This window comes from Canis lupus, chromosome 7 (assembly GCF_048164855.1).
Source record: "Canis lupus baileyi chromosome 7, mCanLup2.hap1, whole genome shotgun sequence".
NCBI classification, from domain to species: domain Eukaryota; kingdom Metazoa; phylum Chordata; class Mammalia; order Carnivora; family Canidae; genus Canis; species Canis lupus.
Genome location: NC_132844.1, coordinates 6,375,511 through 6,394,996, shown reverse-complemented (window position 1 = coordinate 6,394,996; position 19,486 = coordinate 6,375,511). Strand labels below are relative to the sequence as shown.

The 19,486-nt window shown below is 34.6% G+C and overlaps 1 protein-coding gene and 1 pseudogene across 6 annotated transcripts in view; one reads left to right on the top strand and one right to left on the bottom strand.

Annotated features, from left to right (window-relative positions):
• CEP57L1 (centrosomal protein 57 like 1) overlaps positions 1-17,618 on the top strand; it is a 69,041-nt gene extending 51,423 nt beyond the window's left edge. For all 6 annotated transcript variants that reach the window (XM_072831839.1, XM_072831845.1, XM_072831840.1 and 3 more), the window contains 7 exons: positions 4,679-4,795; positions 8,839-8,916; positions 9,681-9,767; positions 13,704-13,781; positions 13,896-14,131; positions 15,189-15,333; positions 17,187-17,618. In XM_072831839.1, coding sequence (XP_072687940.1) covers positions 4,679-4,795; positions 8,839-8,916; positions 9,681-9,767; positions 13,704-13,781; positions 13,896-14,131; positions 15,189-15,333; positions 17,187-17,405 — 960 coding nt within the window. In that variant the 3' untranslated portion in view covers positions 17,406-17,618. The remainder of the gene's footprint in view (positions 1-4,678; positions 4,796-8,838; positions 8,917-9,680; positions 9,768-13,703; positions 13,782-13,895; positions 14,132-15,188; positions 15,334-17,186) is intronic.
• LOC140636436 (ubiquitin-conjugating enzyme E2 D3 pseudogene) lies at positions 11,578-13,436 on the bottom strand (annotated as a pseudogene).
• Positions 17,619-19,486: the final 1,868 nt, after the last annotated feature.

The following is a 19,486-nucleotide window of genomic DNA, read 5'->3' as shown; positions in this document are numbered from 1 at the left end:
CACATCCACCAGTTTGGAAAAAATGTATAAGGCTGATAATTTTGGGTTTTATAAGTGAGGGTACAACAACTAGAAGAGCAAGCACTTTATAAAGTTTGGTTATTTCGTCTTATAAAATAACCTAGAAATTCCTGTCCTAGCTAAATATTGTAGATCAGTGATTTTTAACAGTTTTTAAGTGTTTTTTTTTGAGATATAATTTACATACAGTGAAATGTACAGATCTTAAGTGTAAAGTTAAGTGATTATTGATAAATAAACTGATATAATCCATAGCCCTACCAAATAACAGAAATTCTCTTATATCTCTGTCAGGACATTTTCTGTTCTCTCCTCACCTCCCAACAAGGCAGCTACTATTCTGATTTATTTTACCTTAGAGGTTTTGTTTGTCCTGGAATTTTATATAATAGGATAATAGAAAATGTACTCTCTTGTTTAGCATAATGTCTTTTAGATTAATCCATGTTGTTGTATATATCAATAGTTTTTGTTGTTGTTGTTATTGTTGTTTTTATTGCTGTATAGAATTTTATTATACAGATATGCCATGATTTGTTTATTTGTTTTCCATAAAATTAGTTGGGAACAATTCCTTCTTCGGTTTTCTGAAAGATCTTGTTTAAGATTAGCATTATTTCTTCCTTAAATATGTGATAGAATTCAAATTTGACAGAAGCTATCTGGGATTGTAGTTTTCTTTGTGGACTGTTTTTAAATTATGAATTCGATTTATTTAACAGGTATAGGGCTACTTGAATTTTCTGTTTCTTTTTGTGCCTTTCAAGATGTCCCTTCTTTTGTTTCTGATATTGCTAATTTATATTTTCCTCTTTTTAAAGTTATCAGTCTACCTATCACTTTTATCAGTTTTATTGTTTTTTTTTAAAAAAAGCAGTATTTTTGTTTTTAATTTTTTTTGTTATTTCCTTCTTAATTGATTTCCACTTTATTATTTCTTTCCTGTTTCTTTCCTTTTCTCCCCCCTAGCTTTGTATGTTGGAAGCTTAGATGATTGATTTTAAAACTTTTATTCTTTCATTTAAATGTTGTATTTTATAATGAAAGCTATCAAGTTCCCTCTAAACTACTTTACCTGCATCCCACAGATTTTGATATTTTGTATTTTCATTATCATTCAGCTAAAAATATTTTCTAACTTCTCTGGTGATTTCCTTTTAAATTTTTCTTGAATTCTCCTCATCCTCTGATACTTCTCTCCTCCTCCTTCTTTTTAGTAGCTGCTGTACAGCATAGAATATGTATTCTTAACTTACCATAGTCTGCCACGAATTAGTATTAAAATATTTCAATATAATATGCAATCCTTACTAAGTATGCTTCTACTTGTCCCCCTTTGCTCTACAGTTTTCATACATTTTATTTATGTTTGTTATAAAACCCACAATACATTGCTATTCTGCTTTAGAGGGTTAATTATTCTTTGAAGAAAACTTAAAATGAAATATGTATCTATTAACATTTTTACCATTTCCAATGTTTTTATTTCTTTGTGTATGTTTGATTTTATGTCTGGTGTCATTTTCAGGACAAGTACTTCCTTTACAAGTATGCTGGGAATTCTCTTAGCATATATTTTTCTGGAAAAGTCTGTATTTCACCATTATTGATGAAGGATTTTTCACTGCATATAAAATTCTAGTTGACAACCTTTTTTTCTCTCAGCACTTTAAAGGTATGGTCAAAGTTGTCTTCTGGATTTCATGGTTTCTAATGAGAATTCTTATCTTCATTCTTCTGTGTATAATGTATCATCATTTCTCAGGCTGCTTTTAAAGTTTTCCCTTTATCATTGGTTTTCAACAATTTGATAATGATATGCCTAGGTGACATGATACTGTATATAGAAAACCCAAAAGACTCCACCCCAAGATAGCTAGAACTCATACAGCAATGTGGCAGGATACAAAATCAATGCACAGAAATCAGTGGCATTTCTATACACTAACAATGAGACTGAAGAAAGAGAAATTAAGGAATCAATCTCATTTAAAATTGCACCCCAAACTGTCAAATACTTAGGAATAAACCTAACCAAAGAGGTAAAGGATCTATACCCTAAAAACTACAGAACACTTCTGAAAGAAATTGAGGAAGACACAAAGAGGTGGAAAAACATTCCATGCTCATCGATTGGAAGAATAAATATTGCAAAAATATCTATGCTACCCAGGGCAATTTACATGTTCAGTGCAATCCCTATCAAAATACCATGGACTTTCTTCACAGAGTTGGAACAAATAATCTTGAGATTTGTATGGAGTCAGAAAAGACCCCGAATAGCCAGGGGAATATTGAAAAAGAAAACCAATGCTGGGGGCATCACAATTCCGGATTTCAAGCTGTATTACAAAGCTATGATCATCAAGACAGCATGGTACTGGCACAAAACAGACATATAGGTCAATGGAACAAAATAGAGAACCCAGAAATGGGCACTCAACTCTATGGTCAACTAATATTCGACAAAGCAGGAAAGAGTATCCACTGGAAGAAGGACAGTCTATTCAATAAATGGGTGTTGGGGAAATTGGACAGCTACGTGCAGAAGAATGAAATTAAACCATTTTCTTAGATCATCATACATCATACACAAAGATAAACTCAAAATGGTTGAAAGATCTAAATGTGAGACAAGAATCCATCACAAAGGATTCTAGCAAGAATCCTTTTGCTAGAGGAGAACACAGGCAACAACCTTTTTGAACTTGGCCACAGTTACTTCTTGCAGGATACATCTATGAAGACGAAACAAAAGCAAAAATGAACTATTGGGACTTAATCAAGATAAAAAGCTTCTGCATACGAAAGAAACAGTCAACAAAACTAAAAGACAACCTACAAATGACAGGTAAAGGGCTGGTATCCAAAGTCTATAAAGAACTTAATAAACTCAACATCCAGGAAACCAAAAATCCAATCATGAAATGGGCAGAAGATATGAACAGACAATTCTCCAAAGAAGACCTACACATGGCCAAAAAGCACATGAGAAAATGGTCTGCATCGCTTGCCATCAGGGAAATACAAATCAAAACCACGATGAGATACCCCCTCACATCAATGAGAATGGTGAAAATTAACAAGCCAGTAAACAACAAATGTTGGAGAGGATGTGGAGAAGGAGGAACCCTCTTGCACTGTTAGTGGGAATGCAAAATAGTACAGTCACTCAGGAAAACCATGTAGAGCTTCCTCAAAAAGTTAAAAATAGAGCTACGCTACAATCCAGCAATTGCACTACTGGGTATTTATCCCAAAGATACAGATGTAGTGAAGCACTGGGACACCTGCACCCCAATGTTCATAGCAGCAATGTCCACAATAGCCAAACGTTGCAAGGAGCCACGATGTCCTTTGACAGATGAATGGATAAAGAAGATGTGGGGGAAAAAAAAAAAAAAGATGTGGTCTATATATACAATGGAATATTACTCAGCCATCAGAAAAGACAAATACCCATCATTTGCTTTGACGTGGATGGAACTGGAGGGTATGATGCTGAGTGAAGTAAGTCGATTGGAGGACAGTCATCATATGGTTTCACTCATATGGGGAATATAAGAAATAGTGAAAGGGATTATAAGGGAAAGCAGGGGAGCTGAGTGGGAAAAATTAGAGAGGAAGACAAACCATGAGAGACTCCTAACTCTCAGAAACAAAGGGTTGAAGAAGGGGAGGTAGGTGGAGGGATAGCCTGACTGGGTGATGGGCACTGTGGAGGCACTTGATGGGATGAGCACTGGGTGTTATATGTTGGCAAATGGAACTTCAATGAACACAAATAAAAAAAAATGATGTGCCTAAATGTGGTTATCTTTGTATGTATTCTGTTTGGGTTTTTAAATTTATTATTATTAATATTGAATCTGTCAGTTAATATTTTTTGTCAAATTTGGTACTTTTTTAGCCATTATCCTTCAAATAATTATTCTTATCTGACCTCCCTCTTCTCTCCTTCTGTAACACCATTTGAATGTAAGACCACAGGTCACCAAGACTGTTTACTGATTGCTTCAGTTTTTTGTTTTTTAATAGACTTTATTCATTTAGAGCAGTATTAAGCTTAAAATTGAGCAGATAGTACAGAGAGTTCTCATATACCTCCTGCCCCCTCACAGTTGTCCCTATTATTAACTACATTGCATTAGTGTGGTGATAAATACCATTACAAAACAGTGTATAGATGTGAAAATATATGTATAGCTTTCCTTTTCTCCAGTTTCTCTATATGCTTTATTCCTCTGATAGCTGCTTTTGAATGTTATATTTAACATATTTAGAGGATAAGATAAAGTGTGGTTTCGGTCACCATACAGGTAACAGTTTATTTAATGCAGGTTTCACGGATGATGTTTTCCTTAGTAGAAATGTTATATAAACATGCATCGAAAAATTTATTCCATTTATGCTAATATAGCTCATCTTATTTGTACATTATGTTTGTGTATATATGTATATATGTATGTATGTTGTATACTATGTTCTTTAAAAGTATTTGATTTTCTTGTTTTTTACTCATAAGCACCTAAAGTATATACATGTATATACGTGTTTCTTATGACAGATTTATTATGCTCTAATTCTCAGAAATTGTATTATTCTTGAGCCGTTGGCATCACTTGCCAAATTTGGATTTTGTTTTTATCCTTTCCAGGCCCAGCTTCAAAGGGAAAAAGAACAAGATCATATGAAGCTGCAAGCAAAACTTGAAAAGCTTGATGTCTTAGAAAAAGAATGTTTTAAACTTACAACAACTCAGAAAACTGCTGAGGTAAGGTTTCACTTATTTCTTTGAAGTGATGATACCAGGAATAAATCTTTAGTGTTAAGCATTATTGGCCCTATATATGAATATACAGTAAATCTGATTTGTAAAACTTTTTTTAACAGCTCTTAGTAATCCAGATATGAATTTCTGCCCATGGAGATAAAAAGCTAATGTACTCTGTCGTGGCATGAATGAGCTTGCCTTTGATGTAAAATGGTAATGTTGGCTCCTTCTAAAATGACAGAACATTTTCATTTGTCAGATAATTTGCCTAAAGGATATCCAAAAGATTGTCTTTCATCACTTACAGTTAAGTCTATCCTTGATCCCATCCTGAAATGCTCTCCTTTTTTTCCACCCAAATTTTATCCATCTCATAGGACTTTCTGCAGGTCCTGCTTCCTATGTGAAGCCTTCCTTGAGTTCTCCAACACTCAGGGAGCTCTTCCTTTGTATAGTATTGTCCTCATGTTCTGAGCCATACCAGGATAGAAGATGAAATACTTACATGTATAAGTATATACATGTTCTGAGTCAAATTGTATTATTGTTTTTTATTATATTATTTTGTTGTTTCATGTATGTTAACTGTTTCCTTAAGTATTATATAAGCTCTTAACAAGGAACAGATCTTATGCTTCTTTTTTTTTTTTTCCATCTTTTTAAAAATTGAGATAAAATCGATACAAAATGTTATATTAGTTTCAGGTGTACAACATAATGATTTGATATTTGTATTTTCTGATATTTGTATATTTTACAAAATGATCACCACAGTTAAGCCTGCTTAATATTCATTACCATATCTTGTCACAAAATTATTCTTCTTTTTTTAAGTTTTTATTTAAATTCCAGTTAGAGGGGGCTCCAGGGTCAGTCAGTTAAGCATCCAGCTCTTGGTTTCAGCTCAAGTCGTGATCTCATGGCCGTGCCATCAAGCTCTGTACTGATCTTGGCACTCAGTGGGAAGTCTGCTTGGAATTCTTTCTCTCTCTCTACCTCTCCTCCCACTCCTGCACTCTCTCTCCCTCAAATAAATCTTTTTAAAAAATAAATAAATTCTAACTAGTAAACATACAGTGTAATATTAGTTTCAGGTGTACAATATAGTGATTCAACAGTTCTATGCATCACCTAGTACTCATCGCAGCAAAAGTACTCCTTAATCCCCAATACCTATTGAATACCCCCCACCTCCCTCTGGTAACCATCAGTTTGTTCTCTACAGTTAAGAGTCTGTTTCTTGATTTGTCTTTCTCTCTTTTTTCCCCTTTGCTCTTTGTCTCTTGAATTCCATATATGAGTGAAATCATAATGGTATTTACCTTTCTCTGACTGACTTGTTTTACTTAGCATTATACTCTCTAGTGAAATTTCAGCTCTTTCTGCCTTGCAAAGTAAGGTTGGAAGTCACCCATCTACTTTTCTGTGTTGCGAAAATCATTGCCACCTTTTCTCAGTTATCTTCTCTCTTAGTATATTTGTCCTTTGGTATTTAAAACTTTTTTATTCCATCCATGTTGTTGCAAGTGGCAAGATTTCATTCCTTTTTTATGGCCAAGTAATAGTCCATATAAATATATATAGATACACATACATACACACACACACATCTCTTCTTTATCCATTCATCAATTGATGGATACTTGAGTTGTTTGCATAGTTTGGCTATTGTAGATAATGCTGGTATAAATGTCAAGGTGCATGGATAAAGATGTGGAATATATATAATCATATATATTAGCCATCAGAAAGAATGAATACCCACCATTTGCTTTGATGTGGATAGAACTGGAGGGTATTATGCTGAGTGAAATAAGTCAGTTGGAGGACAGTCATCATATGGTTTCACTCATATATAGAATATAAGAAATAGTGAAAGGGACTCTAAGGGAAAGGAAGGAAACTGAGTGGGGAAACATTAGAGAGGAAGACAAACCATGAGAGACTCCTAACTCTGAGAAACAAAGGGTTGAGGAAGGGGAGGTGGATGGGGAGATGGCCTGACTGGGTGACAGGCACTAAGGAGGCACTTGATGGGATGAGCACTGGAAGTTATACTATATGTTGACAAATTGAATTTAAATTAAAAAAAAAGTCAAGGTGTATGCATCCTTCTGAATTATTGTTTTTGTATCCTTTGAGTAAATACCTAGTAGTGTGGGATCCCTGGGTGGCGCAGCGGTTTAGCGCCTGCCTTTGGCCCAGGGTGTGATCCTGGAGACCCGGGATTGAATCCCACATCGGGCTCCTGGTGCATGGAGCCTACTTCTCCCTCTGCCTATGTCTCTGCCTCTCTCTCTCTCTCTCTCTGTGACTATCATAAATAAATAAAAATTTAAAAAAAAATACCTAGTAGTGTGATTGCTGGATGGATCATAGGGTAGTTCTATTTTTAACTTTTTGAGGAACCTCCATACTCATTTCCACAGTGGCTGCACCAGTTTGCATTCCCACCAGCAGTGCACAAGGGTTCCCCTTTCTCCACATCCTCACCAACACCTGTTGTTTCTTATGTTGTTGATTTGAGCCATTTTGACGGGTGTGAGGTGATATCGCATGGTAGTTTTGATTTGTATATCCCTGATGATCAGTGATGTTGAGGATCTTTTCATGTGTCTTTTGGCCATCAGGATGTCTTCTTTGGAAAAATATTTATTCATGTCTTCTATCCATTTTTAAACTGGATTATTCATTTTTGGAGTGTTGAGTTTCATAAGTTCTTTATATATTTTGGGTACTAACTCATTATCAGATATGTCATTTCCAAATATCTTCTCCTATTCTGTAGTCTGACTTTTAGTTTTATTGACTGTTTCCTTTGCTTTGCAGAAGCTTTTTATTTTGCTGTAGTCCATATCTTATATTTCTAATATGTCTACCTATCCTTCCCTCCTCCAACAACTATACCCTTAGTAATATGCACACAGTAGACATTTGTTGAGATTTGTCTGTGTTTTGTTTTGTTTTTGAAATATTTATTTATTTATTTATTCATGAGAGAGAAAAAGAGAGAGAGAGAGAGGCAGAGACACAGGCAGAGGGAGAAGCAGGCTCCATGTCGGGAGCCTGACCCAGAACTCAATCCCAGGATTCCAGGATCACGCCCTGGGCCAAAGGCAGGCACTGAACTGCTGAGCCACCCAGGGATCCCCAAGATTTTTCTATGTTTTGGATGAAACATTGAGACCCAAGACTATGATCATTTGACTTTCTAGACCTTTAGTACCCCCCAAAATTTCATCATTACAATTTTGTTGCTAGAAATTAATAATGTTTGCAGATACAGTCTTTGCTTTCCCTTTATTTTTCTTTTTTTTTTTTAATTTTTGTATTTATTTATGATAGTCACAGAGAGAGAGAGAGAGAGAAAGAGAGAGAGAGAGGCCGAGACACGGGCAGAGGGAGAAGCAGGCTCCATGCACCGGGAGCCCGACGTGGGATTTGATCCCGGGTCTCCAGGATCGCGCCCTGGGCCAAAGGCAGGCGCTAAACCGCTGCGCCACCCAGGGATCCCAATCCCTTTATTTTTCTTATATGTAATAGCAAGTAAAGAAGCATAGAAAGAAAACCAAGAAAAATCATAACATCTTTGCTATTTCTTTTTCTTACTTTCTGCTTTAATTTACTGAACTATTAAGAATCAAGACTCCAAAGACTATTTGGGAAAAGAATAAAGGCTATTTGGCTCTAGTTTTTATATAATAATCCCAGTTTTATTATATGGTCTCATTCATTTGGGGAATATAAATAATAGCGAAAGGGAATAGAGGGGAAGGGAGAAGAAATGGGTAGGAAATATCAGAAAGGGACACAGAACTTGGAAGACTCCTAACTCTGGGAAACGAACTAGGATTGGTGGAAGGGGAAGAGGGCGGGGGGTGGGGGTGACTGGGTGGTGGGCACTGAGGGGGGGCACTTGACGGGATGAGCACTGGGTGTTATTCTGTATGTTGGCAAATTGAACACCAATAAAAAATAAATTTATTATTAAAAAATAATAAAATAAAATAAAAATAATCCCAGTTTTCTTCATTCTTTTGCAGGACAAGATTAAACATTTAGAGGAAAAACTTAAGGAAGAAGAACATCAGCGTAAGCTATTTCAAGACAAAGCATCTGAAGTAAATAGAGAATTATGTCATTTGTCACACTAAACCACATATGTTTTATTATACTTTGTTTTCATTATCTGCAGCCTATATTTTAGACTATAATTTCTGCTTCCTAGCCTGTTAGTTTTGTCTCCTTTTACTATGATAATGAGATTCTCAATAAGTCAGTCAGTATATTTATATACTTGGATGCACTGCCAAGAGAGATCTTGTAGACCTTTGAAATTATGACATATATATATGAAATAATTCCTGATATAGATTGTTTTCAGCTTGATTGATATATATGTATTAAATAATGCATTCTCTTATAAACAAAATGGTTGCAATTACCAACAGACTTAGTAGATTTCACATACAAAAATAGTATTTGAGGTTTTCTTTTCTTCCTTAAGAAGTACTTCTTAAAAAAAGATTTTTGTTATTTTATTTTATTTTATTTTATTTTATTTTATTTTATTTTATTATTTTTGATTTTTGTTATTTTAGAGAGAGAAAGAGAGAGCATGAGTTTGGGGAGGGAGAGGAAGAGGCAAAGAATCTCGAGCAAACTCAGTGCTGAGCACAGAGCCTGACACAGGGCTCAGGCTTACAACCTGAAATCATGACCTGAGCTGGACATTCAACTGACTGAGCCACCCAGGTGTCCCAAGCACTTTTGTATTCATAAACTGAGACCTAATTTCTTATTATATTGTTTTTGAAGTAGCTTGTTAAAAATTTGTTATATAAAAAAAAATTAGCTGTATAAAGCTTTGTCTTTAATATTGTAGCTTCAAACTGGACTTGAAATCAATAGAATTTTAATGTCTTCAGTAGCAAATCCAAAAAGCTCCAAGGAGAAGAAGAAATCTTTGAAGGTATGCAGAAACTTTATTCTTACTTATTAATGCTTATTTCTTTACTCTTTTAATATTTATGTCTATCCATTTCCAAAAAGAATTTGAAGATATTTATAATAAAAAGCATGCAATAATGCTATAAAATACAGAAAAAAACCTAAGTTGAGTGATGATGGTTTTAGGTTTGAGGTTAGAAAATTCCATAAAACCTAGGTTAAATAAAGTATCAGCAATTGAGCACAAAATCTAGTTTTGATTTTACTTGACAACCAAAACAAAAAGGACTATATGACAGTCAGTATATTTGTGAAATAACAATAAGCATTCCAATTTTTCTAGAAATATAGACATTTTACTAGTACCAAACTCTTTTTTGCTATTTATGCAATTTTATTGCAAGAAAAATAAGTTATCAGGAGAGCTATTAGTTGATCACTTGTCCACTGACAACTTGCATCATTTATTCAGTGCTAATTAAACAGTGTATTGGTAGATTAACTAATAGCTCCAAGCCGCCTAACAATATAAATTTAAATGAAAATTTAAAAATATTTGAGACCCTGTTTTGGAATGCAGAGGGTATTTGACTTCCAGTTTCTAGTCTGTATAGAATAAGAATATATCATTCCTTTATTAACATGTATAAAATACATCATAGTTTCTGTTCTGCTGATGCTATAAATTAATACCAATTTTCCAGTCATATCAGTCATGAGCATAAAGTATATCATGTAACTTCAGATCTCTCTCAGTGGAAAGCTTAAAAAAGAATGGATACTTGAATAATGTTACTTCCTTTGATGTGACAACTGAGCATCCATCTCCCTTCCCCTCAGATGAATTCTTCGGCATCTTAGAACAGTGAGGAATGGTTTTCGTTTCATGGCCAAGTTAGAGTAAAGACACTGGCCACATAATACACATGCTCCATTTTTTTAAAAATTCTGAATCTTGGGATTCCTGGGTGGCGCAGCGGTTTGCTGCCTGCCTTTGGCCCAGGGCGCGATCCTGGAGACCCGGGATCGAATCCCACGTCGGGCTCCCGGTGCATGGAGCCTGCTTCTCCCTCTGCCTGTGTCTCTGCCTCTCTCTCTCACTGTGTGCCTATCATAAATAAATAAAATTAAAAAAAAATAAAAAATAAATAAAAAAAAATTCTGAATCTTGGGGGGTGCCTGGGTGGCTCAGTTGGTTGAACATCGGACTCCATTTCACCTCAGGTCATGATCTCAGGGTCATGGAATTGAGCCCTGCATCAGGTTCAATGCTCAATGCAGTTTGCTTGACATTCTCTCCCTGTCTCCCTCAAAAGAAATAAAATAAAATATAAATAAATAAATACATTCTTTTTAAAAAATTCTGAACCTTAGGCAACTCTTCTTTTATAAATACTTTTTAGTTTCTAAAAGCAGTTATTGTCCAAAACTGGAAGAACTTGTCTTTGTCAGATAAGCATGTAAATTAATGGAGGAAAATAAACAAAAAATAAAATCTAAAAATATGAAGCCTGATAAGGGAGCAGCTAGCAGCTGGATAAGAAAATCAAAAAAAGGAAGGAATGGTAATTTAAATTTTATTCCAGGGATCCCTGGGTGGCGCAGCGGTTTAGCGCCTGCCTTTGGCCCAGGGCGTGATCCTGGAGACCCGGGATCGAGTCCCACGTCGGGCTCCTGGTGCATGGAGCCTGCTTCTCCCTCTGCCTATGTCTCTGCCTCTCTCTCTGTGTGACTATCATAAATAAATAAAAATTAAAAAAAAATAATAATAATAAAAAAAAAATAAATTTTATTCCAGCTATAATGCAGGTAATTCTGACTTTATAGTAGCATCATGTGACATATTTCTGAGTCCATTCCCAAGATACTCTATTATACTTATCTCTGTCTATTTCATAAACCCATGTAACCTTTGGCACTAGAGGATCACATAACAGTGAAAAAATGGATAAAAGAATTTTAGAAATAGTTAAAGCAGAAGATCATGATCTTAGAATATTAAGACAAATGCTACATTACTGTTAATATTTGGCTGATAAATTCTTTTAAATGTAACCTTAGTTGGTTTGAAAGAGTAGACTGTAGGAAAATGAATTGTCAAAAAGAATACACCACTTTGATATCATTAGGTTGCATAATTGTCACTTGCTAATGAAACATATAATCCCCAACAGGACTTGGAGAACATTGTGCTAGAGGGTCATGGGCCAAATCACTAAGTTCCTTATTAATCCATTTCAGTGCCACAACCTGTGCTTTTTATCTGGCTCCTCACCTCAGTATGTGCCCAAAGGCTGAGCCAAAACTCTTGATTATCCAAGCACAAGAAAGGATTGTCTCTTCATCTCACATGCTCTGCCAGACACAGGCACAGAGGGATCAGGACCTCCCTCAAGCTGCCCCTAGAACTGAACTCATAGAAATAAATTCTGTAATACTTTATAAAAGAGTTACTAAATGACACAACATTTGATAACAACACAATAGATCCTAGAAGCAATTTTATGTAATTTAAGGTCACCAGACTGTATTTGTTAGAATGACAGTAGCATTTGTCTGTCAGTTCAGATCTTGGGAACACAGAAACTCCTTAGATCAAAAAAGTAGCAATTACTATTTAATTTGAAAAGTTAAATACTGGGCAGCCTGGGTGGCTCAGCGGTTTAGTGCCTGCCTTCAGCCCAGGGTGTGATCCTGGAGACCCGGGATCAAGTCCCACATCAGGTTCCCTGCATGGAGCCTGCTTCTCCCTCTGCCTGTGTCTCTGCCTCTCTCTCTCTCTCTCTGGTCTCTCATGAACAAATAAATAAAATCTTTAAAAAAAAAAAAAAAAGAAAAGTTAAATACTATCAATAAATACAATGAAAAATCAATGACAACTCTGAAGATCAAACTAAATCCAAATCTAAGCAAGGCCTTTAAGAATCTTTAAGAATTCATAAGTGGCATTTTTCTTAAGACAGAGAAGAAAAAAGATACCTGTATATCTTGCTACTTCTAATAAAAAATGAAAATACTGGGCAGTCCCAGTGGCTCAGCGGTTTGGCGCCACCTTCATTCAGCTCGAGGTGTGATCCTGGAGGCCCAGGATCGAGTCCCACATCGGGCTCCCTGCGTGGAGCCTGCTTCTCCCTCTACCTGTGTCTCTGCCTCTCTCTCTGTGTCTCTCATAAATAAATAAATAACAATCTTTAAAAAAAATTAAAATACTTATGTACTTATTTGGTCCAGATGGCTTTGCTGTCAGTGATTAAACTGTAGTATATCCATAATGTGAAATACTACACAGAAATAGAAAGAATGTATTGATATTTACTGGATCCTATTGAAGGACATTTGGATTGTTTGCACTTTTTAACTATTACAAATAAAGCTGTGATGAACACTTATGTATAGGTTTTTGCATAAACCTAGGTTTTCATTTTTCTGGAATAAATGTCCAGGAGTGTAATTGCTGGATCATATGATAAGTACGTGTTTAGTTTTGCAAGAAACTTTATTTTTTTTTTATTTCTTTTATTTAAATTCAATTAGCCAATACATAGTACATCATTAGTTTCAGATATAGTGTTCAATAATTCAATAATGTAGTGTAAGAAACTTTCAAATTATTTTCCAAAGTTGCTATATAATTTTGTATTCCTACAAATAATGCATAAGCAGTCTGGCTTTTCCACATCTTTGCCAACATTTGGCGTGGTCACTATTCTTTATTTTGGTCATTCTGGTAGCTGTATAGTGCTATATCATTGTAACTTGCATTTTACTAATGGCCTATGATTTTGCAGATCTTTCTGTGTGTTTATTGCCATCCATATGACCTCGTCAGTGAAATGTCTATCCATATTTTTGCTTATTTTCTATTAGAATGTTTACTGTTGAGTTTTGAGACTTCTTCATATCATAAAAGTCTTTTAAAACAATTTTTTGTTTACTTTTTTCCTTTGTCAATATTTAGAAAACTAGATGTTTAAAGGAACGACTACCTCAGCAAATTTATTCAAAGTCTGGATCACTGCCAATTGTGGCTAAAAAGGTGAGAGGGGGGAAAAATGAAGGTACTTGTTCAGACACACTCCTTTGTTGTAAGTGCTATTTAAATGCCATGAGTCATTTGAAATTGTTCCTAGCTATTTCTTTTCCCCTAAAGTCTTCCAGTGCCAGCCATTCTGTGAATACAAGTGTGCAAAGCCTCCTGCAGGTAACACAACATTATGGGCCACATACCCATCAGAAACTTACTGAGCCTCGATGTCTCTACAAGCCTACTAGAACAACTTCCCAGGGTAAAGCTGAACCTTCTGACTCAAAACATTCCATTTCTATTGGTGACAATTTGTCTGAACTTTTGATGGCAATGCAGGATGAGCTGGACCAAATGAATATGTAAGTATTTTTATTGTTTTTCAGAAGTAGCAAGCCATATAGTATCTTTTCTCTGTCTTAAGAACAATGCCACTTATGAATTCTTAAAGGCCTTGCTTAGATTTGGATTTATTTTGATCTTCAGAGTTGACACTAATTTTTCATTGTATTTATTGTTAGTATTTAACTTTTCTAGTTAAATATGTAATTACTATTTTTTTGATCTAAGGAGTTTCTGTGTTCCCAAGATCTGAACTGATAGGCAAATACTACTGTTATTCTAACAAATACGGTCTGGTGACTTTAAATTATAACTCACAAATGCTTTTATTTTATTTTTTTATTTTTTTTTTTCACAAATGCTTTTAAAAGCAAGATTCTCCTTTGTTTTTTTATAATCCTTTTAATTAAGTGAAATTTCATTAGACAAGTAGGAAAGCAATTCCTTGTTTTCAACTCTGACTGATCTGAATGATAAGTCTTGAAGCATCCATAGTAAATAAGATTCTGAGTGGTATACATATTTTAAGCCCCAAGTTTAAGTATATATTCAATAAAAATTCCGGAAAATATGAGATTTGGGTAGCCAACTAGTTGAACTAAGACCTCTGTAGAAGGTATAACTGGTTCTCCTGACAGTATTCCTTTCTGTGGACTATCACCAAATCTAGAGACTTCTCAGGCAAATATTTTTATAGCTGCCGTTCTTCCCAAACACACTATATTAAGAATTCCAAAGTTGGAACTAAAGAGAGTCCTTTAATGCTTTTAGCTATTATTACATCAGAATATTTTATTACGTTTAGCTATGAACATTGAAAATTTAGGTTCTTTAAGACCCTAAGTCTAAAAAAAAAAAACCCTAAGTCTAAGATATTTCTAAATTTATCTAACCCCAAATCATAAGAGCCTTTTATATTTACCATAGATTTAACTAGGTAACTCTACATAAAGAGACTATCTTTGAAAATTAATATTTAACTGACAAAAATTTATGATTGAACAGAATATTGTTTAATTATATCAAAGGCATATGGTATAAGCTATATCAGAGTTGATACTTGCTTTTCTTTCATAGGAAGCACGAAGAACTACTGAATCAAATGAAGGAAACTGAAAGTCGTTCAGTCTGTGAAGACCTAGAATGTGAACTAGAACATTTAATCAAGAAAATGGAAATTAAAGGAGAACAGATTTCCAAACTGATAAAGCATCAAGAAAATGTAAGAAGGCTTTAGTAAAAGATTTTAATAAAAAGATAATATATCTGGAGTCAGTGTTATATATCTATATGATCTTTCAAATTTGAGGTCTGTATGTGTGGCTTAGTGAAAAGATGACAGGAGTCCCTTAAGCCTGTTATAGAGTCATCTGTCCATTGGAATAACATTGCCTCCTACATAACTCTCCAAGATAATGTAAAGTAAGAGAAACAAGAAAGTGTAGTTATGTATTCATAAATGGCTGTGGGAAGATTTTGAGGTAAACTAAATTTGCTTTGCAGCCCTCCTGGTTGCCCTTTTAAACATTCTTTCCCTTTATCTCTCCCACCCCTAATGCCTTAATGAAGCCCCTTACGCTGACAGGTCTCTACTTCAGTATCATACATAAACCTATTTCTCATACATAAACCACTATTTCTTCTTTCTCAGAACAATTAATAGTCTATTCCATTCCCTGGGGACCTGTGCTTAGCTAGCTATAGTGTGGTAGTAAGGGGGACTCTCTCCTTGCATGTGAATTCTTAATAACTATAAGAATGGCATAACAATTTTAATATTTTAACAGAAAATCAAGGAATATTACAATATTTGTCCCAAGACATTGATTCCATAGGTTGGATTATTAGCACTATTACCCTGCTGGAGCAGAAGGCAGAGAAAGTCTTTCCAGGAACCTTCAAATCACATCACGTAGCTATCTGTGGAATAATCGACATTCATATAAATTGGTGTTATGCTAACCTCACAATAAAGCCTTCCCTACTTTTATAAGAAAGTAATAAAGGATTCAGAATTTTACTGCTTTTATTCTTCTAAGACCAATAAAGAGAAAAAGAGGAAATGACACTTTTGAAGCAAATATTTTCACTTTACTGGCTTTTAAGGCTCTAGTAAGCCAATTTTTTTATATGATTATGTTAGGGTGAAGATTATTTAATTAATACACTTTCTTAGAATTGTATAGGAGAAATTTTAAGGGAGTGGAAAAATAGCCATATTTTTAATGCACATAAATCGTATTTTGAAAAATATTATTTATTTTCTATAATAGCTGTAGCAGTATAAATTTTCAAGCATTTCGTCATGATAAATTTAATCTCCAATTAAAATGGCTGTGGACAAATACCAGATTCTTAGCCAGTGTCTGGATCAGTTCTATAAATTGGGCCTGTACATAAGTGAAATACAGTAAGTAATGGACCAGGCTTGGCAGAAATGGATTTCAGCTAGTTATAGGTTTTATTTTGTTTAATCCTGTCTACCCAACTGTTACCAGATACTACCGAATGACACTTTTTTTTTTGTACTGGCATTCAGTAGTACTTTAAATTCAGAAATACTTTTAAGTAAAAAAAATATATATATACATTTGACTTTATAAATTCAGTGCTCATTCCTAGCACCAAATCTTTACTTTGCTGTTAATACCACTTGAAGGGTCCTTTTTTCCCCTTTTCTCCTCCTCCAGTTTTTACTCATTTCATATCCTTTATAAATCATCCTCACAGCTTTTCATTGAACTTCTCAGCCCATATTGATCTTGTTCTACTTTAGCCTTCTCAAATAAACACCTTTTGTCCTACTCAGAATTATCCCAGCCTGAATTATTCTCTAGTTATCCTGTGTATGCTTTTCCTTCACTAATAAAAGCAATAAGCTTTTTGAGAGAAAGGATTGTTTAATTCATGATACTTTTACCTAACTAGCACAGTGTTAGGTACTCAATAAATAAATACCTAATGAACTTTTTAATTTCATGTAACCTTTATAACATCAATCCAGTCCATCTATTTTAGGGTATATTTTTAATATCTTTTTTAACTAAAATGTCAGATTTTTTTTTTTCTTTCCAGGTCCGTAAACTGCAGCAAAAAGTTCAACAGTCAAAGATGAGTGAAGCTTCAGGTATTCAGCGAGAAGATAACAACCTTAAAGGATCAAAGAACATAAAAAATAGTTCCAGGAAATGTTTGCTAACTAACTCTCTTCAGAAGAACAGCAACTTTCATCCAGTACAAGTCCATAATCTTCAAATGAAATTGAGAAGAGATGATATCATGTGGGAACAGTAACACAATAGTAAAACTGTCACCTTAAACGAACTCTGTCAGTGAGATCTTGAATTGTCTAAAGTGGTTTTAATTTAATATACCTTTATGAAATTTTGAATTATGCTTCTAGTCCCTATAAAGTGTCAAGTTGTAGTATTTTTAAATTAATGCCAAGACCTCCTAAGAGTCACAAATAATAAATGACTACTTTTCTGTTTCTCTTACTGACTGAAATACCTAATCTGTTCATGTTTTAGACACATTGTTCACTTTGCAGACCTCTTAAGCTAAGTCTAAGAAATGATACTGGATTGGTGATATTTAAAATTAAGTTAAATCTGAGATACAAGTACCATTCCACATTTTCATTTAGTAGGCTTGTAACCTTAAAACCAATGTAAAATGAACACAGTGATATAAGGTCTTTTACCTTTCATGGTGCTTCCTCCCTACCTTATTTTAAAGCTATAAAATGTTTTTCTTTTTTGGAAATGGAAGAGTTCTCTAAAGAGGCCTTTAGCCCAAGTTTTTATGTGACAATCACAAATAGGAACTTGTAATTTCTTAATTTTTAGATGACAGTAACTCAAGTGCAAAAACCTTTTTCTGCAATTCCTGTTTTCTTTTACAAATCCAGGGCTGCTTTTTAATACCAGTGATTTATCTTATTCCTTTGTAACTAAAACTTTTGGTGACTTTTAGGCTTCGCATTATATATGATCATCAGTATAAATGGAGAATGTAAATTTCCAGTACCCACTTAGGAAAAAGAACTTGGACACTTAATTACCTATCCGTAAAAATTCAGAGATATGATACATTTTTACTTTTTTATATTTTTAAATCCGTGGTATCAATCGATTTCTTTGGATATGTATGTTTATAGTAAATTTACACTTGTTGACCTATCTTTTAAGACACTTATGGAAACTAGTATGACTCCTTTGAACTTTTTTGGTCTTTCACTGAAATTCTTTGAGGCAACCAAAGAATTGAAATCATCAGCTGAAGTAGAAATAGAAGACTGACCAAAAAGGCACAATAGAAGGGAGGAACTCAGAAGCTAGGGTAGCAGTTTAAAGAAGTAGTGATTCCAAAGGGACAGAATTGGAGATACATTTATCTCCAGCTGAGGGGAATGCTCAAGCTATAGGTATGAAAGAATTTTCAGGGGAAGATCTGGGGGAGCTAGGAAAGACATAGGAAATTCCCTAACAGTATGTAGGAGAAAGGAGGTAATTGTGGAACTTCCAGGGAGGGAAAAGGAAAACTGTGATTCATTCTCATTGAGAGAAGAGGTATTATGTTAGAAGACCTTTCCAAACCTAAAGTGGGAAAATAACTGAAAATGGGCAGATGGATACTTGGAATTTTCCTTGAAAGTAACTTATAGAGCTGAAAGATTCTCTGTGGTTTAAATACTGCATGTGTCCTTCACCCACCCTTATTCCCTCTCCCTCTGCAGCTTCTTCAGCCCCAGAGATGTTCCACAGAGCACTTCATCTAAATTCATTTTCATCACCTTACCTGCTTTTCAACTTTGCCTTTCCTCCTCAAGAATGTGAGTGCTGTAGTTTAACTTAGCAAAAACCTCACCAGGACCATAATGCAGCCCCATATCCTTCTGTGCCTTTGTTTTCTATGCACTTAAGAAAGTGGCTATCTATAGTAAAGTCATTACCTACAAAAATGTATTGCTAAACAAAACCAAAGTCACTTTAGGAACACTTGAATATTTCGGTTAAGAATTGAGAATTTTCTTGGAAAAATCTGTGTAGTGTAGGAGAAAAACCATAAGACCTCAGAATTAAGAGACTTGGGTTTAAATTGTGACTCTACCTTTTAGTAGCTGAGATAATCAAATAACTTCAGAGCCTCCATTTCTTATTTGTACAGTAGGGATTATGTTGTTACCTAACTCACAGGGTTGTTGTGAGGAGTAAATGAAATAACATGTCAAAGCACACAGTAGAAGGGTTGGTTGGCACTGAGTAAAAATTCCATAAATGTTAACTTTTGACTGCTCTCCTCTACCAAAAGTTGTCAGAGAACCTGAGTTGGCATGGGTTAAATCCTGAAAACAAGAACCAAAATGTATTGGT